Source organism: Macrosteles quadrilineatus, unplaced genomic scaffold, assembly GCF_028750875.1.
Source record: "Macrosteles quadrilineatus isolate MER2022 unplaced genomic scaffold, UCM_ALF_1.0 Scaffold_39__1_contigs__length_1060358, whole genome shotgun sequence".
Taxonomy (NCBI): domain Eukaryota; kingdom Metazoa; phylum Arthropoda; class Insecta; order Hemiptera; family Cicadellidae; genus Macrosteles; species Macrosteles quadrilineatus.
The window spans coordinates 202872-227426 of NW_026542632.1; the positions used below are offsets into that span (position 1 = coordinate 202872).

The 24555-nt window shown below is 34.2% G+C and overlaps 2 protein-coding genes across 4 annotated transcripts; one reads left to right on the forward strand and one right to left on the reverse strand.

Moving 5' to 3' along the window:
• Positions 1-112: 112 nt before the first annotated feature.
• On the reverse strand, positions 113-24290 carry LOC129005857 (uncharacterized). Of its 3 annotated transcripts, none has more exons than XM_054434876.1 (5): positions 18194-18304; positions 4828-4994; positions 3895-3998; positions 2646-2787; positions 113-241 (listed from the first exon to the last, which is right to left on the reverse strand). In XM_054434876.1, exons 2-4 carry the CDS (start codon positions 4973-4975, stop codon positions 2647-2649), a joined length of 393 nt encoding a protein of 130 aa, XP_054290851.1. In that variant the 5' UTR covers positions 4976-4994; positions 18194-18304; the 3' UTR covers positions 113-241; position 2646. The 3 variants fall into 3 exon arrangements, with proteins under 3 accessions (XP_054290851.1, XP_054290852.1, XP_054290853.1); XM_054434878.1 differs by lacking the exons at positions 113-241; positions 2646-2787; positions 3895-3998 and adding exons at positions 19779-19897; positions 22084-22183; positions 24193-24290 and having other exon boundaries at positions 4857-4994; positions 18194-18302; XM_054434877.1 differs by lacking the exon at positions 2646-2787 and having other exon boundaries at positions 117-241.
• On the forward strand, positions 13446-15494 carry LOC129005855 (uncharacterized). Its single transcript, XM_054434873.1, has one exon. The coding sequence runs from the start codon at positions 13576-13578 to the stop codon at positions 15253-15255; it is 1680 nt and encodes a 559-aa protein (XP_054290848.1). The 5' UTR covers positions 13446-13575; the 3' UTR covers positions 15256-15494.
• Positions 24291-24555: the final 265 nt, after the last annotated feature.

Sequence of the window (24555 nt, forward strand, 5' to 3'; positions counted from 1 at the left end):
AGATTCTCTAGTGCAGTAATGATGAAGAGGGGAGGATGTTTGAAAGATTGTCCGTCTTGACCGACGCGTCCACCAAATCTCACGAGTTCCCGAGAAGCGACGTCGGATTCAGCTCGAGACAGGCCGAACACTGTGCTCTCCATCCCCTCCACCTTCCCCTTGACTACGACGTGCGGCATGTCTACTGGACTGACGGAGGCTCAGTCACAGGCTCCTGAGCTTGGGGCGACGTAGGAGTGATCTGCACATAGTGTAACTTAATGAAGATTACAAAAATCACAGTAAGGATGTAGTACAGAGCGAAATAGCCTAGAATTCAAGGATTTTGGTGAAAAAAGCGGGTCAGGAAGGAGGTTGTAGATTGGGAAGGAGTCCATTCTGGTACAAGAAACGCATAACTTAACATTGTACATGTTACAATATTTCTCTGTTCCTGGCAGAATTTTCAAACAAGTAAGGTTTGATAAAAATGCAGTATGTGCTAGTGAAATACAGTATTCTATTGTATACAGTGTTAAGTTGAGAGTCTTTGCAAATTGTGAAAAAAATTTACCACTATTTCAATGTGACCCCGGAAGATGTTCACAATGTTTTAACAGTTGGTTTTTTTCATGGGCAAACAGTTTTTTTTAGCGTTTATCCAAGCAAATACAGTACTATGTTGGGTCTAACGCCCTTCTAAATTTGTCTTAAATCCAAACAACAATAAAATGGCACTAAATCAGCTTTTTCCGGTAAAATTTCAAAATAATTCACTTATAATTCCCGGTTTTTCAGTCTGTGGCCCACTGTTGATTTTTCCGTATAATCTTACACTATGGCAATAATTTTTGAATGACATAAAATATTAATAAAAAAGAAAGACTATTAACATGACTTATGACTTAAAATCCGGGTTTACAAAATGCCAATAGGTAAGACAATTGTCAGAGAACAACTGACTGGCAACAAATTTTTGGCTTTGTGTAAACACTTTAGGCCAAATTGCCTTGACAACTGCTCTCATTGCTCTGAAATTCAGTTATCTCTGGGAGTAGACTGAGGACAAAGAGCAGGACAAATGGCCTCTGAAAAATCTGCAATCCCGTAGTGACGATTGGCAAAGGTAACTGTCTCACCAACTGACATTGTGTAAGCCCGGCTTAAAACAAAGTTAGGTACACCAAATGATGAAGATGGTGGTACATTAATATAATGCATAGCCTACAAATGATTTATGACAACACACATAAGGAAGGAGTAAATACAAATAGTACTAAACTGGCAAACATGACCATAAAGCAGCATGTACATGCAAAGTGGTTAGACAAACTGGGACACAGATAACATACAAATATGTGGTGTGAATAATGAAAAAGTTATTACGCATGCAATAAATAAATATGAACCTCGATCTCTTATTCAGTTGAATTAATAGGTCATTAAAAGTTATTACTGTTCTTCATCAAACTCCTAACAATTAGTTTACAACATTTATATCCATAAACAATATTTTAAAACTACATTTCCAAATGCTTCAGAATCCAAACTACTTCTAACAACTACCCTAAAATACATCGTGAGACTTTTACATTTTAATTCATTTTTCTAAACTTAAAATACTGAATTAATATGAGGGAAATTAAAGAGTTATAACATTGATTTAGTTTATAAATGGCATCAAAACAAATTAAAACAATAACAATCCAATAATCAAAAAACTATAAGGATCACCTGTAACTTAAGATCTCCAAAGAGCTTGTGTCCCTTCCAACAGCCTATTTTAATCTGACTATAGTGCTGTTTTTTTTTTTACCCCAACACTTTTTCTTTACTTCTACACCGGTGGCATTTTTACATGAGGCATTACAGTAAGAAGTGTTTAAATACCTTTAGGGAAAGTAGTCCATACCCATATGTGTTGTTAATGTGCCAGTGATCTAACTCGTCCCTCCCTCAACAAAGTCCGAGAAGCTAACCACTAGACTAGCAACACACCCAAAGCTGGCTTTATCCTCAGTCTTGTTGAAATAACCACAACCAATGAAAGAAAAGAAAGAATGATCCTACCAATTGTGAATTGAAGTCTATAATAGTTTCTTATGGTTTATGGGGTCAAACCTATTGAGAAGAGAACCATTGCCAGGAGATCATTGGGGACAATGTTAAAAAAAGGTATGTGTGTGTGGCGTACGGAGTTTGAAGGACATCACATTTGCACGAGGCAGGCTGAGAGTGTCATTCTGTTTTGAATGAGACAGTGGCACGTTGGAAAAATTATGCTTTTGGATTGCAGCGAAACTGTAAGACACTGCTGAACTGATAGAGACCTCTATAAGATTACTGAGGACAATGGTAAAATCTGTTAGTCTAAAATAATCTGATAGTAAAGATAATGGTTCTTATGACAGATTGAAATGAGCTTCTTAATTCCTGACAGCAGCCCAGCCCGTTGGAGACCTTAATTCACTAAGGGTATTTAAGTAGGTATATAGGTCTTTTCAAGCTAAAATAAGTCAAATAAACTGGGCTTCTCCAGGTCTACAGTACTTGACTTTATTTAATTGCACAAACTAACCAGTCAACAGGCAAAAAAACACCCCAAATTAGAACACCGTTAGATTACGTTACGAGGTTAACACATTAAACCAAACCACACTGTTTACCTCAGTTTAATTTTATGGAGGGGGGTGAGACCATAGATTTGACGTTGCGTACAGGCTTTTTGACGATGTCGTTGGGAGCGATTCGAGCGGACAAACTCCTGCGAGTTTGCGAATGCGTTTCTATCAGCTGATCTTGCGGAATCTAAAGCGTGGTTTTCAAGAGTAAAATCTCCAAGTGTTGGTTAACTATTTGTGAAAGCTGACTGTCAAGCAACTACACACGAGATAAAACTGATTAAAAGTTTAAATGTGAAATGAATTATACACATGCGGGAACAAACTTACTGGGAGGGAATGGAAATACTAATAATAGACAAATAATGACAAAATACAATAATTGACAAAACAGTAAAACAGAAAACAGCTTAGTTTTACAGCACTTTAATGATTTTTAAAACATTTGCTTTTAGAAACTGTGCCTAGAAATTGTTAATTCAAAATTTTAAAATAGTACGGTATTATAAAATCAAGACTTTTGATCAAAATTGCAACACAATAAAAGGATTTATGGAAACGTTAATAGGTGTGCATACTGGAAAAAAGAATTTAAAGATCCAAAACCAACATGAATTTATGATCTGAATTAGCTACAAGGGATGAATCCTGTTCAATAATTCATGAATTGCACCCTTAACCAAGTTTTTAAAATGAGTATGATACCTGTAAAGAAAACTTAAATTTAAGTAGTATAATTTACAAAAGTATCACTGTGACTGCATTATTTATACCACGTATGAAACAAAAATAAAATTTGAAATAAAACTGTATTTTATGGTACTAATCGAATTGATTGTATTATTAAATACACATAGATAAATGCATATGTAGTCAGTCAATTGCTTTCACATATTTCCAAAATATTCTGAACACTTGCCTCTTGAGTCTTTAAAATAATTTTTAACATAAAAGATTGCAAATAAATGTTTCTCAGAAATGTGTGAACACAGACCTAGTCAGTTGCAGACTTGTTATCATAAAATATTGTACCAGTCTGAAATTAGCTTGTTTAACCCAGTTCTCTTTCTGAATTGAAAATATTTGCGATAGACATCACAGAAATACTCTTTACAACAACAATTTAAGGATGTAAAACTATGATTGACGATCACCTAAAAACAATATTTATAGACAAACTTGACAAATCACCAAAACAAAAAGGGTTTCATGAGGGACGTTGGGAATATAGGAGTGCTCTGATGCAAAGTAGTTTAGTGTTGTAGTTTTTATGGTAATTGTGGTAATGACTTACCAAAACGTCCCTTCGTAGGGTCCAGACAATCTCGCTCTCACCGGAGCTGCAGACAACGCGATATCCCAGCTCACTCAACAAGTTAATGACTTGGATAGGGTTACCTACGTAACAAAAGTGTGTCTAATCACTTCAGCATTGTAACATTTTATGGAAATGCCCAATTCAACAGAGTGTCCAGCAAGACATTAAAATTAAATTTGTGGACGGTTCCAGGTTTTAGGTTAAACATTTCCATCACGGGTTAAAAAAACTAACTTTTAAGTCGTCTGCCCCCTTCAGTTTAAAAACTGTAAAAGAATCTAAATTAAAAAAAAATAAAACTTTCATACATCTATTACTGATTATAACTTTTTGTTCATTGTCGTTACCTACAATCACCAGAAGAACGAACAATTAATAACGAATAACAAATAATTTATTACTTGTTTTTAGGCTTTAGTGTTGGTCAAATCCAATAGTTTTAAATCTGAAATGGAGTTTTATAAAATACATCAAAATATTGAACCAAAGTTGAATTGTTATTAAATAAATATGAATTTTAGTTAGCACCATTATTTATACTAAATTAAAATTGTTTACACTAAAATGTAAAATGAAAATACCCGTCATAACCGTAGAGTCGTCACTTTTTCCAGCCATCGTAACTTTCTTAGTACAAACAAGACATTTAAAAGACGATCGAATGAATGAATGAATTACTCTTTGACTAATTTGCAATTACTGTTATATCCCAGGAGAATACAAAGTTAACGTAAAATTCACAGATTTTTTCCTTAGCATACAAAATTAACGTTCAATTGGTGGGTTTTGTGGTCGCCTTGATAGCATCAGTAAGAGACCAGATAACTTTTTTTAAACAAACACCTCTTTATAGAACAAAAAATCTAATAACACCAAAGCATCTAAAGCAATAAAAACATATGTTCACACCTTTAATGAGAACTCCGTTGAACACAGGGGTTTGGGAGTTGGGGAATCTTTTGGAAAGTGCGGATATCTCGACTGGCTCGAGACCAAAGACAGAAGAGTCGGAGGAGTGTAGTGATGCCTTCACTGCGATATAATACTGCTCTGACATAATGATTTGGGGATCGCTCCTGCAAATCAAAAATATCTTGAGACAAAGTACGAGTAGTTTGTCGTTTGTAAAAATTACCATTCAATGATTGGCCATTTTCACAGTAGCCTATATATTACATTAATAATGAAGACTTTTGTATAGTTTTGTAATTTTGAAGCCACAGAGAAATGTCTTATACTCCATTCACAAAATGTAGGTGTTTTAAGGGAAGAAATCTATCCCCACCACTTAATCCATCATTTAAAACAACAGCTCAACAGCTGAGATTGCCAAAATGTTTGTCAGCTGCAACATATACACAAAAAAATTGTAGAGGAACTTTCCCTAAAGCTGCCTTTATTTTGAGAACGGACTATAGAGCATACAAATCACAGGTATAAATGTCATACCTTAGTTGGTTAAGTGAAAGAAAGGATCAAGTACAAGATTCTAGGGGTTTTTAAGATAAAAATAATCAAAGCAGTTCCAAACACTTATAAACCACACAGGAGAAATGTAACTGTCCATGGAAAATCGAAAAATTATATTAAAGACATTATAAAAAACTCTTTTTATCATCTGATACAGAATCTGACTAGGAAAATTGCCAGATTAAATTATAACAAGAGTGAACTCCAAAAATAAACTGTGTAACCAATCAAAATATCTGTCACGCACAATAAACGTAACTAGAGGTTGTCCAGTGGTCGAAAAGTCAACCAAAAATATGTAATGTACATTTGTACGGACTTCTCTATTTTCACCCCACGCTGTAAATAAAACATGTGATTGGAATTCCTTTATTTGGTTTTGATTTTCTGTTTATATTTCTGTTATTTTTTCAAATTTCAAATTAATTTTTTGTGCTTATGTTTGAGCTTGTTTTAGTTTATAAAGGGATTCTGCACATCTACAGGAAAATATCTTTCTATCAGTATGCATAGATTTTCCCTAGCTGAGAAAAAAGGTTTTAAAGAAACATAATGGCCTATTAATATATGAAGATAGAACTTGTAAGTCGTAAAGCTAATCTTAAATGAATTCCTCCTTTTTTAAATTAGTGAATTCTCTGAATTTCTCCAAAACAGAAAATTAACACTTATGTACACATAAGTAAGTAGGCAGATTAAAAAACAGCAACAATCTAACAGGTATTAAAAAATAATACCCACAAATCATTAGCAATTCATAAACTAAACAATAAACGTTGCCCGTTATTATTACATTGGTGCATAAGTAATTCTAAATCCTACCTGGAGCTAAACATGATTATCATAATCACAATTTGGACACTCAGTTAAACTAAGCAAGCTTAATTTCACAAACAATTTAAGTTTCAATACATTTTAGTAAATTATTTAAACAGAAGTTTACGATTCAATGAAAAAAAATTCAAAAGAGACATAAATAATTCAAACGAGGCTTGCACAAGGTAGCCTACCTTGGTTCCATGGTCACACTATAACAAATTGATCTGATTTGGTTGCAGTGTTGGGACAGCAGTAGCCATGGTGCTTCCCCCCTCCCACCACCCAAACAACAATGTCAGACATCCATTACCCTCCAAACATTACCTCAATTGGTGTTTACCACATGTCAATTGACCCACTTCATCCCAATTTGGGCTAAGAGTTATGGCTGTTAAAATAAGATTAGTTAGACCTGTTAAAATTAAGAGAGTTGTCTCTGTTTAAAGAATCGATCTATATGTGCTGCTCGAACCTTTAATGACATGGATACACTAAACGGTATAAGGCTGTAGTATGTTTCTGTGTGTACAAAACTATACTAGTTAGTAAAGAATATAAAAGTGAAAAAAGTTTAACAACGGCAAATAATGTTGGCACAGTTTTTCTAGTAGAAATCTAAACTAAGATAAGCGTATAAACTGTATCATTTGAAAATATTAATAAAAAATTTAAATGTCTTCTTAAAATGACACAAGACCAAATATATCTGTGATAGGTACTTACCTACATGTTAAATAAAGGCTTGGGCCTATTATTTATTGTTAGTTAAAAATCTTAAATTTGCAACCAAATTTTACAGTTTTGTATTGTCGAATAGAGTTCAATGAAAACTTGTTAAGGGGATGATTTTAATACGTCGAGTTTTATTTGCCATAAATATTTTACAACTGTAGGTAGGAGTGATGATTCATAAAGATGATTCATATGATGTTGGCAGCGAATATAGAATTTGGAGGGAGGCGTCAAAATGAGGTTAGGTTAAGTAATTTTAAGTAGACGCATTTTATCTCAGTTTTGCTGCTCATATTCAGAGGGGAATTTGAAATGAACACCACTTTTAACCGAGCTCACACTTAATTAAATCATAAAAAAAAATATATCCATTAGATTACTTATTTTTTGCTTCATATTCATTATTCCCACCATTTCCTTATATTTGCCCCTGGTTGGCATAAAAACCTTAAGAAACAATTGATTAATTACATGAAAATATTAGAATAGATTACTGGTTGTCTCTTTCTGAATGGTGAAATCTTTTAAAGTTTGAGTAGATAGCCAAAAGTATTTCAATAATTGAATTGGGGAATAGACTCTGTTAGAATAAGTCATAAAATCAGTTGACTTTAAAGCATTTCAAACCAAAGTATTACTCATGTAAATATTATCGTTTATTAAGCGCTAAAAAATTTACATTTATAATGTAAAATTTAGAGTTTCACAATCCCGTTAACAAAGCTCAAAAGATAGATTATTAAAATGTTCTAATGTTGTTAAGATGTTCTAGATAAATGTGTTGTTAAAATGTTAATGCAGATTATTAATTTTTAACTCCCACTTACTTGCGTATTCTGCGAGCAATAAGAAGTGATGTTTTACTTGCACATGGTTTATTCATGTTGGTTGCACAAAACATCAAGAATGCAATAATGAAAATGATATCAGCCGTTATCTTCTGATCAATAAAGGTAAAGTCATTAACTGACACAATAAAACTGCCAATAAAACAGATAATCTATTAGCTATTATCGCCCATTGTTTTTATAGCCTGGATCATGGGGATTTTGTAGCTACAATGACTTACAATACCCCCGCCGCAGCAAACCTACCGACTAAGCGAATTTCCATTTGTTTGAACAAATTTTTAATTAAATCTATTTAAATAACATTAGATTTAAAGAGTACTTAGGTTTACTGCTACAAGGAAACTAATAAAGTGTTTTTTAGCAAACTATTAATAGATTAGTATTAAATAAATAAATTTGCTAAACAAGCAAACTGCAACATTTTACAAGATTCTCCATAAGAATAACATGGGAATTAAATTTTTTTAATTTTCTTCGTTACCAATAACAGTACAAAAACATTTTGATATACTAAATTGTTTGTTTTATTAAGTTCTTTAAAAAGGTGTAGTAGAGAGAAATTGAAAAATTTTGGCGGTCAAAAATGAGAAAAACCAATTTTTACCCCATAAAACCCACCGTAGTACCCCCTTTCCCATGGTCCGATCATGCTGGTTTGCGACCTCATTTAAGTTTATTCTGCCTTACACCTTTAAACCAAATTTCATCAAATCTGAAAAAAATTACTCGAGTTAAAATAAATCTCAAAATAAATTTCGGACAAAATTTGGTTACTAACAAAAAGTGCACTTTTATGCTATGTATAGGTGTGTAGAGTTTGATTTTCCTGGTGTAACCCATTAAAACGTCTCCAGACTTTTTACTAACCGTGTATATAAAATAGTGTCAAAGGAAGTATTTTATTCATTATATTTCAATTCTATGTAACAAAACAGTAGGCCTACAACTCTAGATAAGAATTTAATTGTTTAAGGTGGTGCAATGATTTTTGGTCATGGTGGAATTTCAAACTTTTTAATAATGTAAGTTGTCAATATAAGGTTTTGAAGCAAACAAATATTTTTTTGGAAATTTTTTTATGGCTACTTTTTTGTTAACAGGTCTTTGAAATAGGCGATTTGGCACTCACTCTTTTGACTTTATCTCAAAAACGGTTTGAGTTAAGAATGTGAAATTTGGGGTATTAATCAATGATATTGTACTACAGGGTCTAAAAGTATTTATGTGTAAAAAAAATGAAAATCAATTTTACGTGCTGCTTTATTTGTAAAATAAAAAATATAAATTATGAGATAATTGAAAAGAAAAATATTTTAGACCAGGAAGTTAAATCTAAGGAATGTATAGGAATTTAATTTATTTTTAAATATTAATATTTGTAGGCTGTAAAGTCAAAAGATATTTCCGCTGTAACGCCCGCACTGCTCAGCCTGCAACCCAGAGCGCTCCGTGCCCCCACCCCTCCTCACTTTCTCCTCCGCTGATGACTCAGCCACGGCGCCGCACCGACCGCACGCTCTCGGCTCGTTGGCGTGTACCCACAGGTTGTGATTGATTGTGTGTGACCCACAGTGTGACACAGGTTATTGTTTGAAATAGTGTAGTGTTGTGTGGTGATAATGTAGCGGTGCTTAGTAGTGCGCTTATGGTAAAGTATACTCAATTCCTCGTTTACTTGTCAGTATAGAGGCATTACGGATGTTTACCCAAATCATTTCCAGTATTTAAAGCAAATTTCCAATTAATTATTAATAATTCTTTTGGAAAACATGCCTATATCTTTATGACGTTTATCCGATATTCGGCCGTCATCGATCGATGGTACCGATAATGTCCAACTGATATTAAAACTCTTTAAGGTAAGATCAATAAACTCCTACTTTCAGAATATGTTAACATTTTGTCCCTATTTGAGTTATTTGGAATTTTTTAACTTAAAAGAAAAGTTATAAACATAATTTAAAAATGAGTTAGCTACATAAATGTAAGTTTAATTTGTTAATAAGTGATTAGAAATAGGCCTTATAATCCCTTATAATTCCTTTCTTTCTTTAAAAACCCGACTAAAAAAAGCTTAAACTTGTGAGTTTTTTTAAAACTCAACTCGACTCAACCTCAAAAATTACTAATCTAATTAAATTACTAATTAAAGATAAATATTACCCTCTACAATTGTTTAAATTAGCAATTTTTTATACAAAATGTACAAATTCCATACCCCCCAAACCCCCCCGGTCTATCCCATCATTCAAAACTATATCCCCCCCGAAATTAAATCCTGGGTACGCCACTGCCTAAGCCGTCAAATTTTTCACGGCTTAGGGAAATTCTGTACTGAAAAGTAAAAGTGGAATAGAGTATATTGTTGTGCAGTGACATAAAACAATACCTTTATAATTAATTGTTTAAAATTATTAATTAAATTTTAAAAATTGAGTGGGCTTATTTGTTTAATCCTTATAATTATAGAGAACTGATACCAGTTTCATTTAATAAAAATGCCTTACAAAGGAAGAATTTATCGAAAACGTGGCAAGCGTTCTAGATCTATGAAACTTTTCATAGCAAGACAAAGGGAAAAAACGTCAAATGCTCCTGATGAAACAAGTGAAGACATTTTTAATAGACTTCTAGAACAAACCAGGTAGGTCTGACAACTTCTGCTCTCATGCATTATAATATACTAGATAATTAACATAATTTTGACCATAGGTGTCATAACCAGTTATAAATTGTTGTTCAACATATTATAATGATAAAGAAGTACTTGTTTTCAATTGATCATTGCTGGATAACCTTTTTGCATTATGCCTATGAGCTCCAATTACTATATCCTATTTTCATAGATGGGAGTTTACTACGTCTAGAACAGGATACTAAACATTTATTGTTCTTAAAGTTTATAAATTGTTTGCAAAAACGGCCAAGCTTATATGTAACGCAAGATCGCTTTTCACACTTGGCCATTTTTGCAAACAATTTAGGATATATTATGCCACGATAATTGGTTGTAAAATGCACTTTTGGTTGTTTTTCGATCTTATGTTGTCAATTGATTATAAACAAATACATTAATTATTCTATATATTAATATATTGAATAATTGATATTGAATTAAAAATTTTAAAATGTGAACAGACGACGCTTAAGTTTTGTAGCAAACCAAGTGCAGCTGAAAAAAAAACCAACAGCTGATATATTGGTGATTGACATTTAAACTCTTTGCTTTATTTATGTTTACAAATAATAACACATTAGGCTATGCTTCAAAAATTTGTAATGCAGCCTACATGTGAGTCCCAACATTACTAAAACAGCTGGTTCCTTCAATATAAAATACCGTACAGATAAAAGAACAGCTGTCCAGCAAAAAATGATACTTGCCATGATATGACAAGGAGGGCCGTAAATGTGCCGTGTGTGTTATAAGGAGGGCCGTGTGTGTTATAAATGTGTTATAATATCACTGAATTATTTGTTTGTGACTTTACTCAAAACTACGGGTGGAAAAATATTTTGGGCTTATGGAAAACCCGTTTGATTTGGCCCTGCTTTAACATTACTGTATAATAGCAATAACATCAAATATTTGGGTACAAACAAATTACTAAAGAAAATATCTTCTCTTTTTTTAGGCATGAAACGCTTGCGGCTCAAGAAACAAATACACAAAGCTCAATGCTCAATGATTCAAATTCAATTTTAGAGCTTGCGGAACTTGAGACGAATGCAATCCCCAACCATAGTCGTAGTTGTCTAAAAGTCAGTAATTCAGATCCGAATTCACCTTTCAAGCTCAATGATGATCTTCAGATGACAGTTGAAGACAGAGATGAAGATGAAATGGTCGTTGACGACCCAGATTATTTCCCCCCTCTAACAGTGGAGAGATCATTTGACACGGAAAAGGTTTTATTAAAGGGAAGAAGAATTGTGGATATTGACCATTTTTCCTCACAAATGGAAATTATTGCATCCCATCCTAATAAATGCACTATGGGGAAATACAAATTAAAGAAAGAAATCTGTAATGGTCTGTACTCAACACTGGTGTACTACTGTGATAATTGCGAAAAAGAGTTTTCCGTAACAACTTCTCCAGCAAGTGATAAGGAAGACATAAACGATGCGTTGGCCTGGGCTGCAATGTCAGTTGGAATAGGATATTCTCAAGTTGAAGAACTCTTTAGTATCCTTGATTTAAAAATAATGGGACAACAAAAGTACCATAAACATGAACAAGCAGTTGGAAAAGTAAGTCTTTGTAAAATTAACACTTATCCTAAAGTTAATCCTACGGTTCATTAACTTGGTCCATTGTGTGGTTAAATTTCATGCAACTTTTTTATATGTACGTATTTATATGAATTTGAAATGAATTGCCCTTTTACATTGTTTCAATTATCAACTTCAGACCACCCCGAACGTTTTTTGAAGTGAACTCTTCATTTTGACATGGTGTTCATTTCATGGTGTTGTGACCCATTAGTTCAAACTACATGTCGAATCCTATTACGATCACGAAAACTGTTTTGAAAATCTCCTTCCAATCTCAAGTTATGGCTAAACGATAAATTATTTTTCACTGTCCCTAAAGCAGCCGTTTTGGTGATTTTTTCGGTGAAATTACCATTTTTATTTTAAATTTCAAAAAGGTGATATCTCAGAAACGAAACAATATAATACAAAAACAATTGCGACGTTGACTTTAGCGTTGAAAATTAGTCTTAAATCACTCAAGTATATTCAAGTAGGCTACGCATAAGTATCTTTTATCGTTGGCTAATTCGTATTTTGTAATTTTTTAGGGGTGGGAAGATTGTTTATTACGAAAAATGCAAGAAAACGCAGAGGAAGAAAGGCGAATAGCTATCGAGAAAGGGGATTATCTGAACGGAATTCCCTTCATCACTGTGATTGGAGATGGAGGATGGGCCAAGAGATCTTATGGGCATGGGATGAATTCTTTAAGTGGAGTGGTAAGTACACTTTAATTGTTATGTTTATGTCGCACTTAAAGATTGCATATTTTTTGGGACAGATGGAGGGGTAAATTTCTAAATCCTACGCGCCAAGCACCGTGGTCTGACCGTGTACCTTGACTCCCCTGACTCCCGCCGACCATGCGGATCGATGGTATAAGGGTCGCCAAATGTGCGACTCGAATCGCTCGTGAAACCCGGATGTTGCGGGCGCTCTGCAGGGCCGCTGCGACCTCGCTGCGTGGTCGCGCGACAGGAGTGACAGGAGTCGCTCGTGTCGAGTCAATAAAGGTTTTATGTCGGAACAAATTAGAGAGAAGAATTAGAGAAATTAGAGTCGGAACAATTAATTAAAAAATTGTGTAAAAGCTACGTTTTAAAACTTTTTAAGAGATGGCTATGCTTTGCCTCACTCTAAAAAGCTTCCATATTGATTTTATCAAGTAAAAACTGCCGAGTGCAATATTGCATCACAGACCTTCATGGTGTAAACTGGTTTTAAAAAGAAAACACGCTTTTTACAGTTCAAAATAAACATTCTCTTCAGCTGATTTTCAGCAGACAGTTTTAGAAGCTTACAATTTTCGCCGCCCGCCTTTTTATTTGGCCGCTACTCTAAGAAATTCAATACTAATGATTTAATAACTCATATAATTTTATTGCAGGGAGTGATTGTTGGCGCAGAAACTCAAAAACTGCTGTATCTGGGCGTCCGGAACAAATTTTGTTTTGCCTGCGCAAATCCCAAGAAAAAGAAAGTGGATCATCTTTGCTTTAAGAACTATAACGGTCCTTCAACGGGGATGGAAACAAGTGTCATAGTAGAGGGGTTCAGAAGAAGCGAGGAAGACTATGGACTAATCTATCGTAACTATATTGGAGACGGTGATTCAAGTGTATTTGCCCGTATTCAGGAAGGGTGTTATTACGGCAGGTATGTGAAAAAAGTGGAATGCGCAAATCATGTTACTCGGGCACTCAACGACAACCTTCACAAATTGTCCGAAGACACTAAATATCCATTGGAAACTCGCAAGCTCCTTAGTAAGCCAGCGCCAAATGAAAGCATATCAAGGCTGGAACGCATGGTAAAAGGTGTCCGAACAGCGATAAAGGAAGCTGGCGTGACAAAAAGTTCGGAAGCGGTAAAAAATTTGCGCCACGATTTGCACAACGCTCCAGATCACGTTTTCGGCAAACATGACAAATGCCGCTCATTTTGCACACGAAAAACAATTGGCGAGGAAAATGTACTGCCCCAGATGGATGTAGACTTTTTGTGCAAAATAAGAGCACTTATTGGAAACCTAGAAAGTAAATGTGACAGCCTGGTTTTTGACCAAACGACAAACGTCGCTGAAAGGTACATGGGCTGCGTGGCAAAGTTTACAGGTGGCAAAAGAATAAACTTTTCAACAGGTGGATCTTTTCGTCAACGATGTTTTGGCGCTGGTCTCGCCCACAGTGCAGGACCAAGCTGGCACTTGAGTCCCTGGAAAAAACTGAAAAACCGCAGTCCAGGGCAGGTATTTAGAAAAAAAATCCTCTCACGGGAAAAAAGAAAAATTAAACGAAAAATGTTATTTTCAGGAAAGAAAAGTATGAAGAGAAAGAGGAATGGGAAAGACGGTTCCTACGACAAAGAATACGGCCCCCTAGCAGTAAAGGCAGATATAGAGGAGGTAGAAATGGTTGCCAAATCTAAAGCATTTCTGCAAAACTTGAGAAATGATATTAAAAATGGAAATGAAGAATGGGAAAGGAAAACTGTTGGGCAACGTAACAATGAGTTATGGTTCGAAAAAAGAATGAACAGACTAACTGCTTCAAAGTTCGGATTTGTGATTAAACGCCTACCGCATACACCTTGCCATAATCTTGTAAAATCCATCCTCTACTCAAGATCATTAACCTCAGAGGCCATAACTTTCGGAAGAGATCACGAAGACATAGCTATCAAACTTTATGAAAACTCAACAAACAACAGCGTAGAGCCTTGTGGATTGTTTATCGACGTGTCCAATCCTTTTCTTGGCGCCAGTCCGGATGGAATAGTTGGTGAAGAAGGCATCGTTGAAGTGAAGTGCTTAGCTTCCGTAAAGGAAGAAACTTTGTCAGAAGCGGTAAAAGCTAAGAAAAACATGTGTCTAGAGTTGTCAAAAGAAGGGGAAATCAAACTAAAGAAGAATCACAATTACTTTTACCAGATTCAAGGCCAGCTCGCAATTACAAGCCGCAACTGGTGCGACTTTATTGTCTACACAAAAAAGGGGGAGATTTTTGTGGAACGAATACAAAAGGACACAACATTTTGGACCAAAAATATGTTGCCGAAGTTGACCAGATTTTACCAGGACTGTTTGCTCCCAGAAATTTTGGATAGCAGAATTGTTAGAGAAATGAAATGTAGAGATCCAGTTTACATCCTAGAAGCACAAAAAAAACTCAAAAATGCAAAACAAGAAAAAGCTAAAAAATCATAGTTTTTAAAATCCGTGGTATCTAATTCAAAATTGGCCCATAAAATGTTCTCAAATTATTAAGAAACACATCAAAAAATGCTAACCAATAACTCTTTTAATTAACTCAATGATAAACATTAACAATTTTCAAACTTAATTAAAGTCTTGTATTTTTGATCATAATTTTTTCAGCTAAGTTTTTACAAAATTTCGCAAATTGGTCCATTTTCGCAAAGGTCGCCACTAATAAATCTTTGTATTAGCTTAGCTCAATGGAGGGTGATAATAATCTTCAGAGTTGAATAAACTCTCTTATTTATTTAGAAACATCATTGTATAATAAAATGTTATTTCCTGAAATATTTCTTATTTCATTTTATTTATATTGACCTTACCTGTAAAGATTGCGTGCAATTATTTTTTTAAGCAGCGTTTACTCTACAAACCAGAAACAATACTTTGTCTGAATATTAATAATTAGAATCCAGATTCACATTTACAGTATCTGCGTTTTATGATAAAACGCAAAAGAATGAAGCTGCATTCCAGAAACTCACACAATTTTATCCTATTTTTATTTCAATATAAATTTGAATGTAATATCATATAATCAAATAAAGCATATTACTGGAATTTTAATTTGTTGAGTGAAATAATGCGATGTTTGACAAAAGCAAGATAAGTAGGTCAGTCCGGTAAATGACCATTGAACTATTATGGTTTGTTACAAATTTTTGGTCGTTGATAAAGTAGAGAGTGCAACGAATGAATTATGTCTTAAAGCCATTTATATTACAATCACTCAGTTCTAAAATAGACCTCTTCCTTTGATTTCGATTAACCGTAGGATATTTAACAATGTAACTTTACCAATGGTAAAAAAATATAGTTAATTATTATTAATATATGAAAAATCCAGTTGTTTCTTTACAAATTACGATCTTACTGTTCTGTACAAAGATCACGATAAAGGTTATCTGGTAAGTGGACATGGCCAGACTCTACCGATGACCACAGCGCAGGTCAGGGGCCAGGACATTGGGATGTACGGCGAACCTAACAGCCACCAGCCGCCGAAACAGAGCAAGCTCGGACGACAGTCGGACAGTCGAGGGTTGGGGCGGTAAGGGGGAGGCAGAGAACCGGGGGAGGGGAAGCGGCCAAATGCGCCCCTCCACTTTGCTGTCGTACGCATCGCTCCGAACGCCGACGGTGCTGCTGCCTGGGCGGATTTTGTTTACTACAGAGCTCACTGCACCACCTTAATGTCATTATTGTATTTACTTATTTTTTATCTTAACACCTGGTGGTTTTAAAAAGATACCTGGGGAAGTAGACGTACACAGCTAGTAAATACTATTTTGTCAAATAAATAGGTTTGCTTACGTGTTTTAATGATAGTAAAAACAATTTTCCAAGAAAAAACTTAGGTCTTACCAAGCAGTAGTAAAGCGACAGGATGAATCAAGCTAACTATAATGTCTAGATAAAGTTCAAAGACAAAACGCTGTTAACAGACAACAAAGATAATGATTATCTATTGCTTCATCTGCTAAATGGTGCAAGACCCATCACTGCTCTAGTGCAAACCATGTTTACCTTTTATGTTTTGCAATGTCTGAGCGATATTAACAGGAAAACAATAATTTGGTCAACTGAAGTCCGATAAGAACAGTTTGAAAAAAAGACAATAAATAATCTGTTATGAGTGGAGTACTTGCTTGTGACTTGGATATGGGTTTTTCAAATTGTAGGAAAATTCAGACATCACTTTATAGCTTTAGACTTCTAATATAATTGCAAGTTGTGGGTTAACATAGACCCTTTTAGCTTACAAAAATCTATAAAATTGAGGATATTAGGCTACGGTATATGTATTGTATTACATTATTAAGAATAGGAGGCTTCAGTCTATGCGTATGTTTGTTCCATGTGAACATAAAAACTATCCAATCTACTGGACTGAAATTTAACACTAAGGTACATCACAAACCCTACCAACTCATATGCCAATTCATTTCCTTACAACCTTGGACTATGACCGATGTACATACAAAGTTACAAAGGGAAGCGTTTCAAAGGTTGGTTACAATGATGACATATTTATATATAGCATTTCAAAGGAAGACCACAATGTTTACATTCATTCTACTTTGCTTGCATTATGGTAAAGTTATCGAAATGTCACACTGCTGATTTCAGATAGACTACACTAATCAAAGATTTTTTAAATGTACAATTTATTCTTTTATGCCTCCGTAGGATGTTCAAGCACAAGAAGTAAAGCTAGTATAGTCATAATCAGTGATATCTTATCTGCAGACTCTTGCACACCCAGTTACACACCTGCATATTTGTGGGTCCTTCACAATGTCAATCAGTAATTTATCCCACCCTTTTTAAGAAATGTGAGGATTATTCAACAAATGTCAATGGCCAATGTCGTAAACTTTTTTAAGTTGCTATACAAATACAAGTATAACCGCGACATACAATAAAGCAAATGTTCCTCTAAGTGAAAGATGAGTAATGAATGAACGAGATGACATCTTTACTGACTAAGATCAGCTGGTTCATTAGCCAGGACCATTTATTAAAAGACAATGATGGACGGCTAGGTACAGGTTTGAACCGATAAAAAGATTTGGACTTCTCTGACGATCTAAACAGCAAACAGCAGTCATCAGGTGGCATGCAAAGTCATATGTAATAAGTGAGCTCTCATAAACCGGTTTTGAAGCAATTTGGTTGGATACAACTCCTGGAGAGGAAAAGTCTCAAATAATTTATATGGTTGTAGAATTGAAACTCAGGCAAGTCAAATAATAGACCCTTTACAAGCATTACTAGGTGAGACAACTTGACTACATAGGGATAAATCTACTAAAAGGGAGTATGTTTTATCCATGGTGTTACTAACTATTATTTCCTATTTTTATTCATGACTATCTTTACTTACTTGGTTACTTGGTAACTAAAGGAGGCTCAGGCTCACTAAAGTCTTTACGCATCGTCCACATATACTCGTTGTAATCTTGCTTTACCGCAGTAGAAGATGAAGCAACCACCTACAAATAATACTGCTGTTAGCTGGCGACAAAACCTTACATATTAGCATTTTTAAGTGTTGTGAACTGAAATAGTTTTTAACATGTTCCAATAGTTAGTTTGGATAAGATGACAATTTAATTCAATTCAATTCAATTCAAATTCAATTCAAATTATCTTTATTCATCAAGTAATTGTAGTAATCAACCATCGATTCTTCCAAATGTTCTTTATATTATAAAACAAATTCCAGTAACTTCCAATAAGTGAGTTGAACAAACTACAGCACAAACTCACAAATCTGTCACCTACAAGACCGGCATCATGGTCAGAAGAGTGAAAAGGTTGAATATGAGGAGCAGCATGTTTAGGATTTTGCCGTGATAACGGAAGATGATGATAATGGTACCGTGATCGCAAGAGACGTGCAATATTTTGCCGCAATTTTTGAAGATTATAAAGTTTTTGTGATCACGCAAGATGATTATGATTTCTCTAATTAAATATTTTACCGCCATCCCAGTAGACAATGATAATTTTTTCCATGACTGCGGGGTTTGTTTAGGATTTTTTTGTGATCACGGTAAACAATGATCGCACTGTTAGTATCAGATGTTGGGGAGTGAGCTGGCGTAGTGGTTAGAGCACGGGACTTCAGTCCCTGAGGTCCCGGGTTCGATCCCCGCCAAGTCACTAATTAATTTTATCTAAGTGATAATGCCGCAACCCCTAGGTCTAGCCTGAAGTAATGTGAAAACAATCCCAGGCTCGTGCCTAGCGTCCTATTACAACAACAAAATATCAGACGTTACCTAGTATCTCACTGTTAGTATCCATTGCCGCAGGGATGCCCTAATTTTTGCCATGATCAAGGAAGACGATTATGATGTTTTTATTACTGCAGAAGATATCCAGAGTTTATCTGCGGTCGCGGATGACTATGGTAATGTTCCGTAACCTCGAGAGACATTCAATATTCTGCCATGACCACTGAAGACAATGATTATGTTTCTATTACTGTCGAGTATATTCAGAGTGTTGCTGTAATAGTAGAAAATGTTTCTGTGCTGACGGGGGTTAAAAATATCTTTGCCCCAAGTGCGGGACACGTTGGATGTCCACAGGACCATGGGAAATGGTCACAATATTACCGTAATAACATTGTAACCGATAGAGGTGGCATTGTCAGATTAAGCAAGGAGTCAGACTAGATGAGTTTGGATTAGGTTATACTTATTTTAAAAATAACTCCCTTAGATAAGTTAGATAATCTCAAATTTCTAACTGTATAAACCAGGTTTATACTTCTTGGAAATCACATTTTAAATTAAATGGGTTCTGGTGGTAACTTAATGTATTTTCATGGAACATCACTCTATACATAAATTTAGAACTTATTTAGACGGCTTACACACACACTAAAACCAAGGTGGTTCACGAACTCGAACGTACTATACTTTTTCAATAAAAATCTACCTTCCACAGACTTGACTTACCTGGTAACCGAGGACTTCAAGGGCAGTAAGAATAACACAGGGGTGTTGGAGGTAGACGATCGTTGACTCGTCACAGTAACCTCCGCAAGCAAACCTCTTCAACTGTTCTATGTCCTCAGCTGTAGGAAACAGACATTCACAAACAACTCAGAAGTTAATTGAGTAATAAATAATTTCTTGTGGTTGTATATATATAGATGGATATAAAATCAAATGTTTGTTCGTAATAGCCATTTAAGGTTATGAAAGCCTATGAGAATAATATTTTACAGTTTTCTAAGCTAGACCCTTGGAAATTTTATATTTGACTCTTACACAAAATTCATATTTCCAGTAAGCCTATATAGGTCTACTGGATCACTAAGTTAATAGGTACCGATATCATTGAAAGAGACATAAGTTATTTAAGTTATAAAGAAAACAGGATGTGTTTTGGTTTTTTCCATCACAGATTCTGAAAGAGCAACAAAAATGGACTCTGGCTATTGTTGCATCAATACTTAAAATCAAATAAGAACCTCTTCCTAGGAAATTTACTACAGTAATAAGATTTTATACTTTCTGTTGAATTTAAAATGTATTTCCTATTTAATTTCTTTAAGTGGTAGCAATAATGTTCCAACCCAAAAAGCATTCCTAGAAATTAGAATACTCATTACACTCTCCTCAACTATTAAACTTGGTTTATAGAAATTGTATTATAACTAAACTAAATACTTAAGCAAATAAAATATAATAAAAACCAGAGTAGCCTATGTTATACCCAATAAGTAATTGGAACAATGCTGTTGGAATATACAAGGCTATTTATAAAACGTTGCAAAACTTCCCTCTGTTATTCCAGGTACACATTCATGTTTATGTTAGTGATTAAATTTAGCATTCTCCAAACAGTTATAAAATTCTCACTTCCACCATCAAATGTGTTAAAATACTAAGAAAATGGGTATTAGGCCTATGTATCGCTATTGTTTTGTATGTGTATCTCTGACGAGGTCTATTGTAATCAATGATTATTTAACGACCAATAAAATACTTGATTACCGTACTTGATTATACTCTTACTCCTTTAACATTTAATATCTTCAATAACATTGAGGTGGTTTTAGATTTAGAAGCAATTTTTTTTTTAGTACCTAATATTTTTTAATATGACATTAGAGTTTTAGGAAAAAGGTTTAAACCTAATCATCAATAGTAGAAAAAATGTGTTAGCCTACCCAATATGGAATACACCTCCTTTTTATCATAGGCTATTGTAAAAGCTCGATTAACAGGGTAAAAGAAAAGGGAGTATTTTTTAACCACGAATAACTTGACCACAGCCGATCTCACTTGATTAAAATATTCCCTTTTGAACACATTTTAAGAGGTTAAAAAAAGATTTTTTACCATGCAGTATAAAAATAATGTATTTTTTTATTCAAGAAAACTGAATGAAAAGTGCACATCTATAAATAAGTATTTATCACAAAATCTGGCTAACCGTCATTACCATGTAAAAATTAAATTAGGGTAAGTGACTTTATAGCCTACTTAAGTTTCTGGCAAGTGTTTGAAGAAGGCTGAACATATTAGTTGTGACAATGCACGAAGGATAACAAGAATAAAACACAAGAACCTCACATTGAGTTTAATTCCTCATTTAGAAGTAGGCCTACAAATAAGTAACTTACCTGTACCCTATATTTTGTTATCACTTGACATCGTTAATTTGGTATTATACCGACCACACCGATAAATCAACTTCCAAATAAGATTTTAATTAGTTTAAATAACAGAATCTTCCTAACCAAACCAAAAACATAGTCCACCCTTAGGTTCTAGGTTAGGAATTATTAGGTGTAGTCGTCATAATACCAAAGTACCCTGATATCTTTGAAAGAATGCATTTTGGTCATATAACCCTTCGGCTGCCTTCTAACTTACTTTAAATGTGAGTTAAAACAAGATAGGTTCAAAGGTTGGTAAAAATAGGTCCGAGTTTAACTATTACATTAGCATGTATAGCCTATATTTATTTTCAAAACAAATTTGTTCGAAATTAAATAAAATACTTACGATAATTATCCTAACCTTAACAAAATTTAAAACAAAGGAGTTGGGGCCGCTAATAAATTCTTAACTAAACTTAAATATTAATTAGGCCTGGACTTTCTGGACAAGCTTAAGAATGTAATTTAATATTAGGCATACAGATTAGTACGGTATGGTTAAATTAGCCTACACTAACCATTAGCCGGATTCCCTTAACCAAAATGAAAAATCAGGACGAGATATAAAAATAAGGGGGCATTAGCCTCACCTTTTAATCCAGACACCAATACTCTCCACGGATATCGGTTATCATAAGAGGCCAAATTCCCTCGGACAATAATATAGGGCATCGAAAAGAAGGATGATGTCTGAAAATCGCATAACACTTTTTTAACTTAATAATAAACAAGCACAACTTATTTTACTTAGGCTTACTAGAATATTGTTTAATATATTTTAGACTGACACAGGGCTAGCCTCCAAACTTGCTGTACCATTTCAAAATTCCGTTTGATAGGCTCTAACAGAAAAGGCATAGGCCTAGGGGGAATATCAAACGGAATTTTGAAATGTTATAGCAAGTTTGGTTAAGTTAGTTAGCTTAGGATAGTTTAGAACAGTTCAATTTCAATATAAGTTAACTTAACATATTTTTTAACTGTTTGTTGATAGTGAAATATATATATATATATAACTTATTTATCGTAGTTGTCAGCTGATAAGTTATGTTTAAATTTATTAATATAGATAGATTAATATAGGACTACTTATGATAAGTTAATGTTGGGCATTGAGTGAGCACGGGTAACTTACGGTTTCTTAACTGGGCTACGCTACTATCTATTGAAAATATCGATTTGATTAGGGGCCTAGTAGCCTAAACCTTCATTCTATTTTTTGGTAGCCTAATACAGTAAGTTACTAAACTTATACTAACTTACTTATGTTATAGCATATAGCATTATTTCTTAACTGGACTATGCTAATATCAATTAAAAGTATTGCTTAATAGGCCTAATCAATATTTTTACTATATCAATTGTAAAATTAAACTGACATAACAAAACCTAACTAACCAAACTTACTGATAGTGAAAAAATTAAATAAAGGTTTACTAATAGAATCGATAGGCCTAGTAACCTAGCATAGCCCAAATAAGATACTGTACCCTTGAGGACATCAAACACAGGAAAGTGATCCTAACTGTTCAAATTTATATGCCTAAATTAATAGTAGTGATGCGCGATTGCTAGATGTTTGAACAATCGAAATGTTCTTTCTCGAGATGTTCCGCTTATCGATTGTTTCGATTACTTAGCAAGGGTTTGTACAATCGAGATGTTTCTCTCGATTGTTGCATTCGTTAAGCCTAAACGTCTGTTCGCATCACTCACTGTCTACATTTTATGAGAGTTGTTACGAGGATATTAGGTCTAGTTCTTTTTCTAGATTCTTATAGAATAGTAGACTATTATGCACAACATATATACTGCTGATATATAATCAAGCACTTACACTTACGTCACTCCGTCATGGCAACAGCAATAGAAAATTATTTTAAAGTAACGAGTAACTTAATGGTACTGTTAACATAACATTTATGAGAACCTTCTGTCTCGTTATAAACATTTCGATTTAAATACAACCATTTTGTTTGTAAAATATATCGTCTTGTCAATCGCTTTTATTGAGTAGCCTAGTATTAAGTCACTATTTCATAGATAAAGAAAGTAGGCTAGGCCTAATATATCCATAACTCTTCCTTGGTTTTGAATTAAGATATACCTCTTATTGGCCGGGGGTCAATCCCTGGCAGATACAATAGAAATTAGATTATAATAACTTAATGGACGATGCTACACTTAACAAAACAATCGCCATGAACATCTCGATAAACCTCTCGGTTCTCTAGACGAATGCGAGATACGAGAGAAGAGAAGCCGAGCTGAAACGAAACAATCGTCACGAACATTTTGATAAAACCTCTCGCTAAGCAAAAATACAACCAAAACGTCTCGAGAGGTTCAAACAATCAAACGTTTCGATTGTAACATCTCGCAATCGCGCATCACTAATTAATAGGCAGAGGATGAACAACTGGGCTGTCCTCCTTGCACCAAGACGCATTAACACTAAGTTAGCAACATAACTCACAATGTTATGGATTTCGTTGGTTGTTACAACTCTTTTTTGTGTGAAAAACAGTGTGTCATTAATTGTTAAAGAAATGACAAGCAATTTTAACCAAAATCTTGTTTACATTCACATCTCATAACCTAAAAACTAGAACATGATCTTTCACTACAGAATAAATCTGTCACCTAAAATGTAAACATTTTCCTAACTATCAAAAACTATCTATTTATTTTATGAATACCTTGATAACGAAATGTTCAGTGGTTTTCAAATCATCAGATTAGTTGGTGAAACTAAAAGTGAAAACCAACACCAAGTTTGACAATCGGATCTCGGAATCGGAATCGGAATAGTCGGAATTTGAGTTTTTTTTACGATTGATTGAAGTGAGATTGATTGAACACGAAAACGATAACGAACAGTGACGGTACACTAGGCGTGGAGTGGAGTGAAAGCGAAAAGAAAAGCAAACAGCAGACTGAAATTTTGGAATTGGACTTGAATTCAACCAATAAAAATACTTTACTTTTATTTTATCTGAACTCTCCTAGTCCACTCTAATGTTTAATCCTCCTGTAATAGCTAGAGTCCAATCTACTCTACT

Excerpts from the sequence above, each read along its gene's own strand:
- LOC129005855 (XM_054434873.1), top strand. The coding sequence starts at position 13,576 with ATGGAAACAAGTGTCATAGTAGAGGGGTTCAGAAGAAGCGAGGAAGAC.
- LOC129005857 (XM_054434876.1), bottom strand. The coding sequence starts at position 4,975 with ATGTCAGAGCAGTATTATATCGCAGTGAAGGCATCACTACACTCCTCC. Across the intron at positions 3,999-4,827 it reads CAACGGAGTTCTCATTAAAG|GTAACCCTATCCAAGTCATT; the intron begins GTGTGAACATAT and ends TTTGTTACGTAG. Across the intron at positions 2,788-3,894 it reads CCCTACGAAGGGACGTTTTG|ATTCCGCAAGATCAGCTGAT; the intron begins GTAAGTCATTAC and ends ACCACGCTTTAG.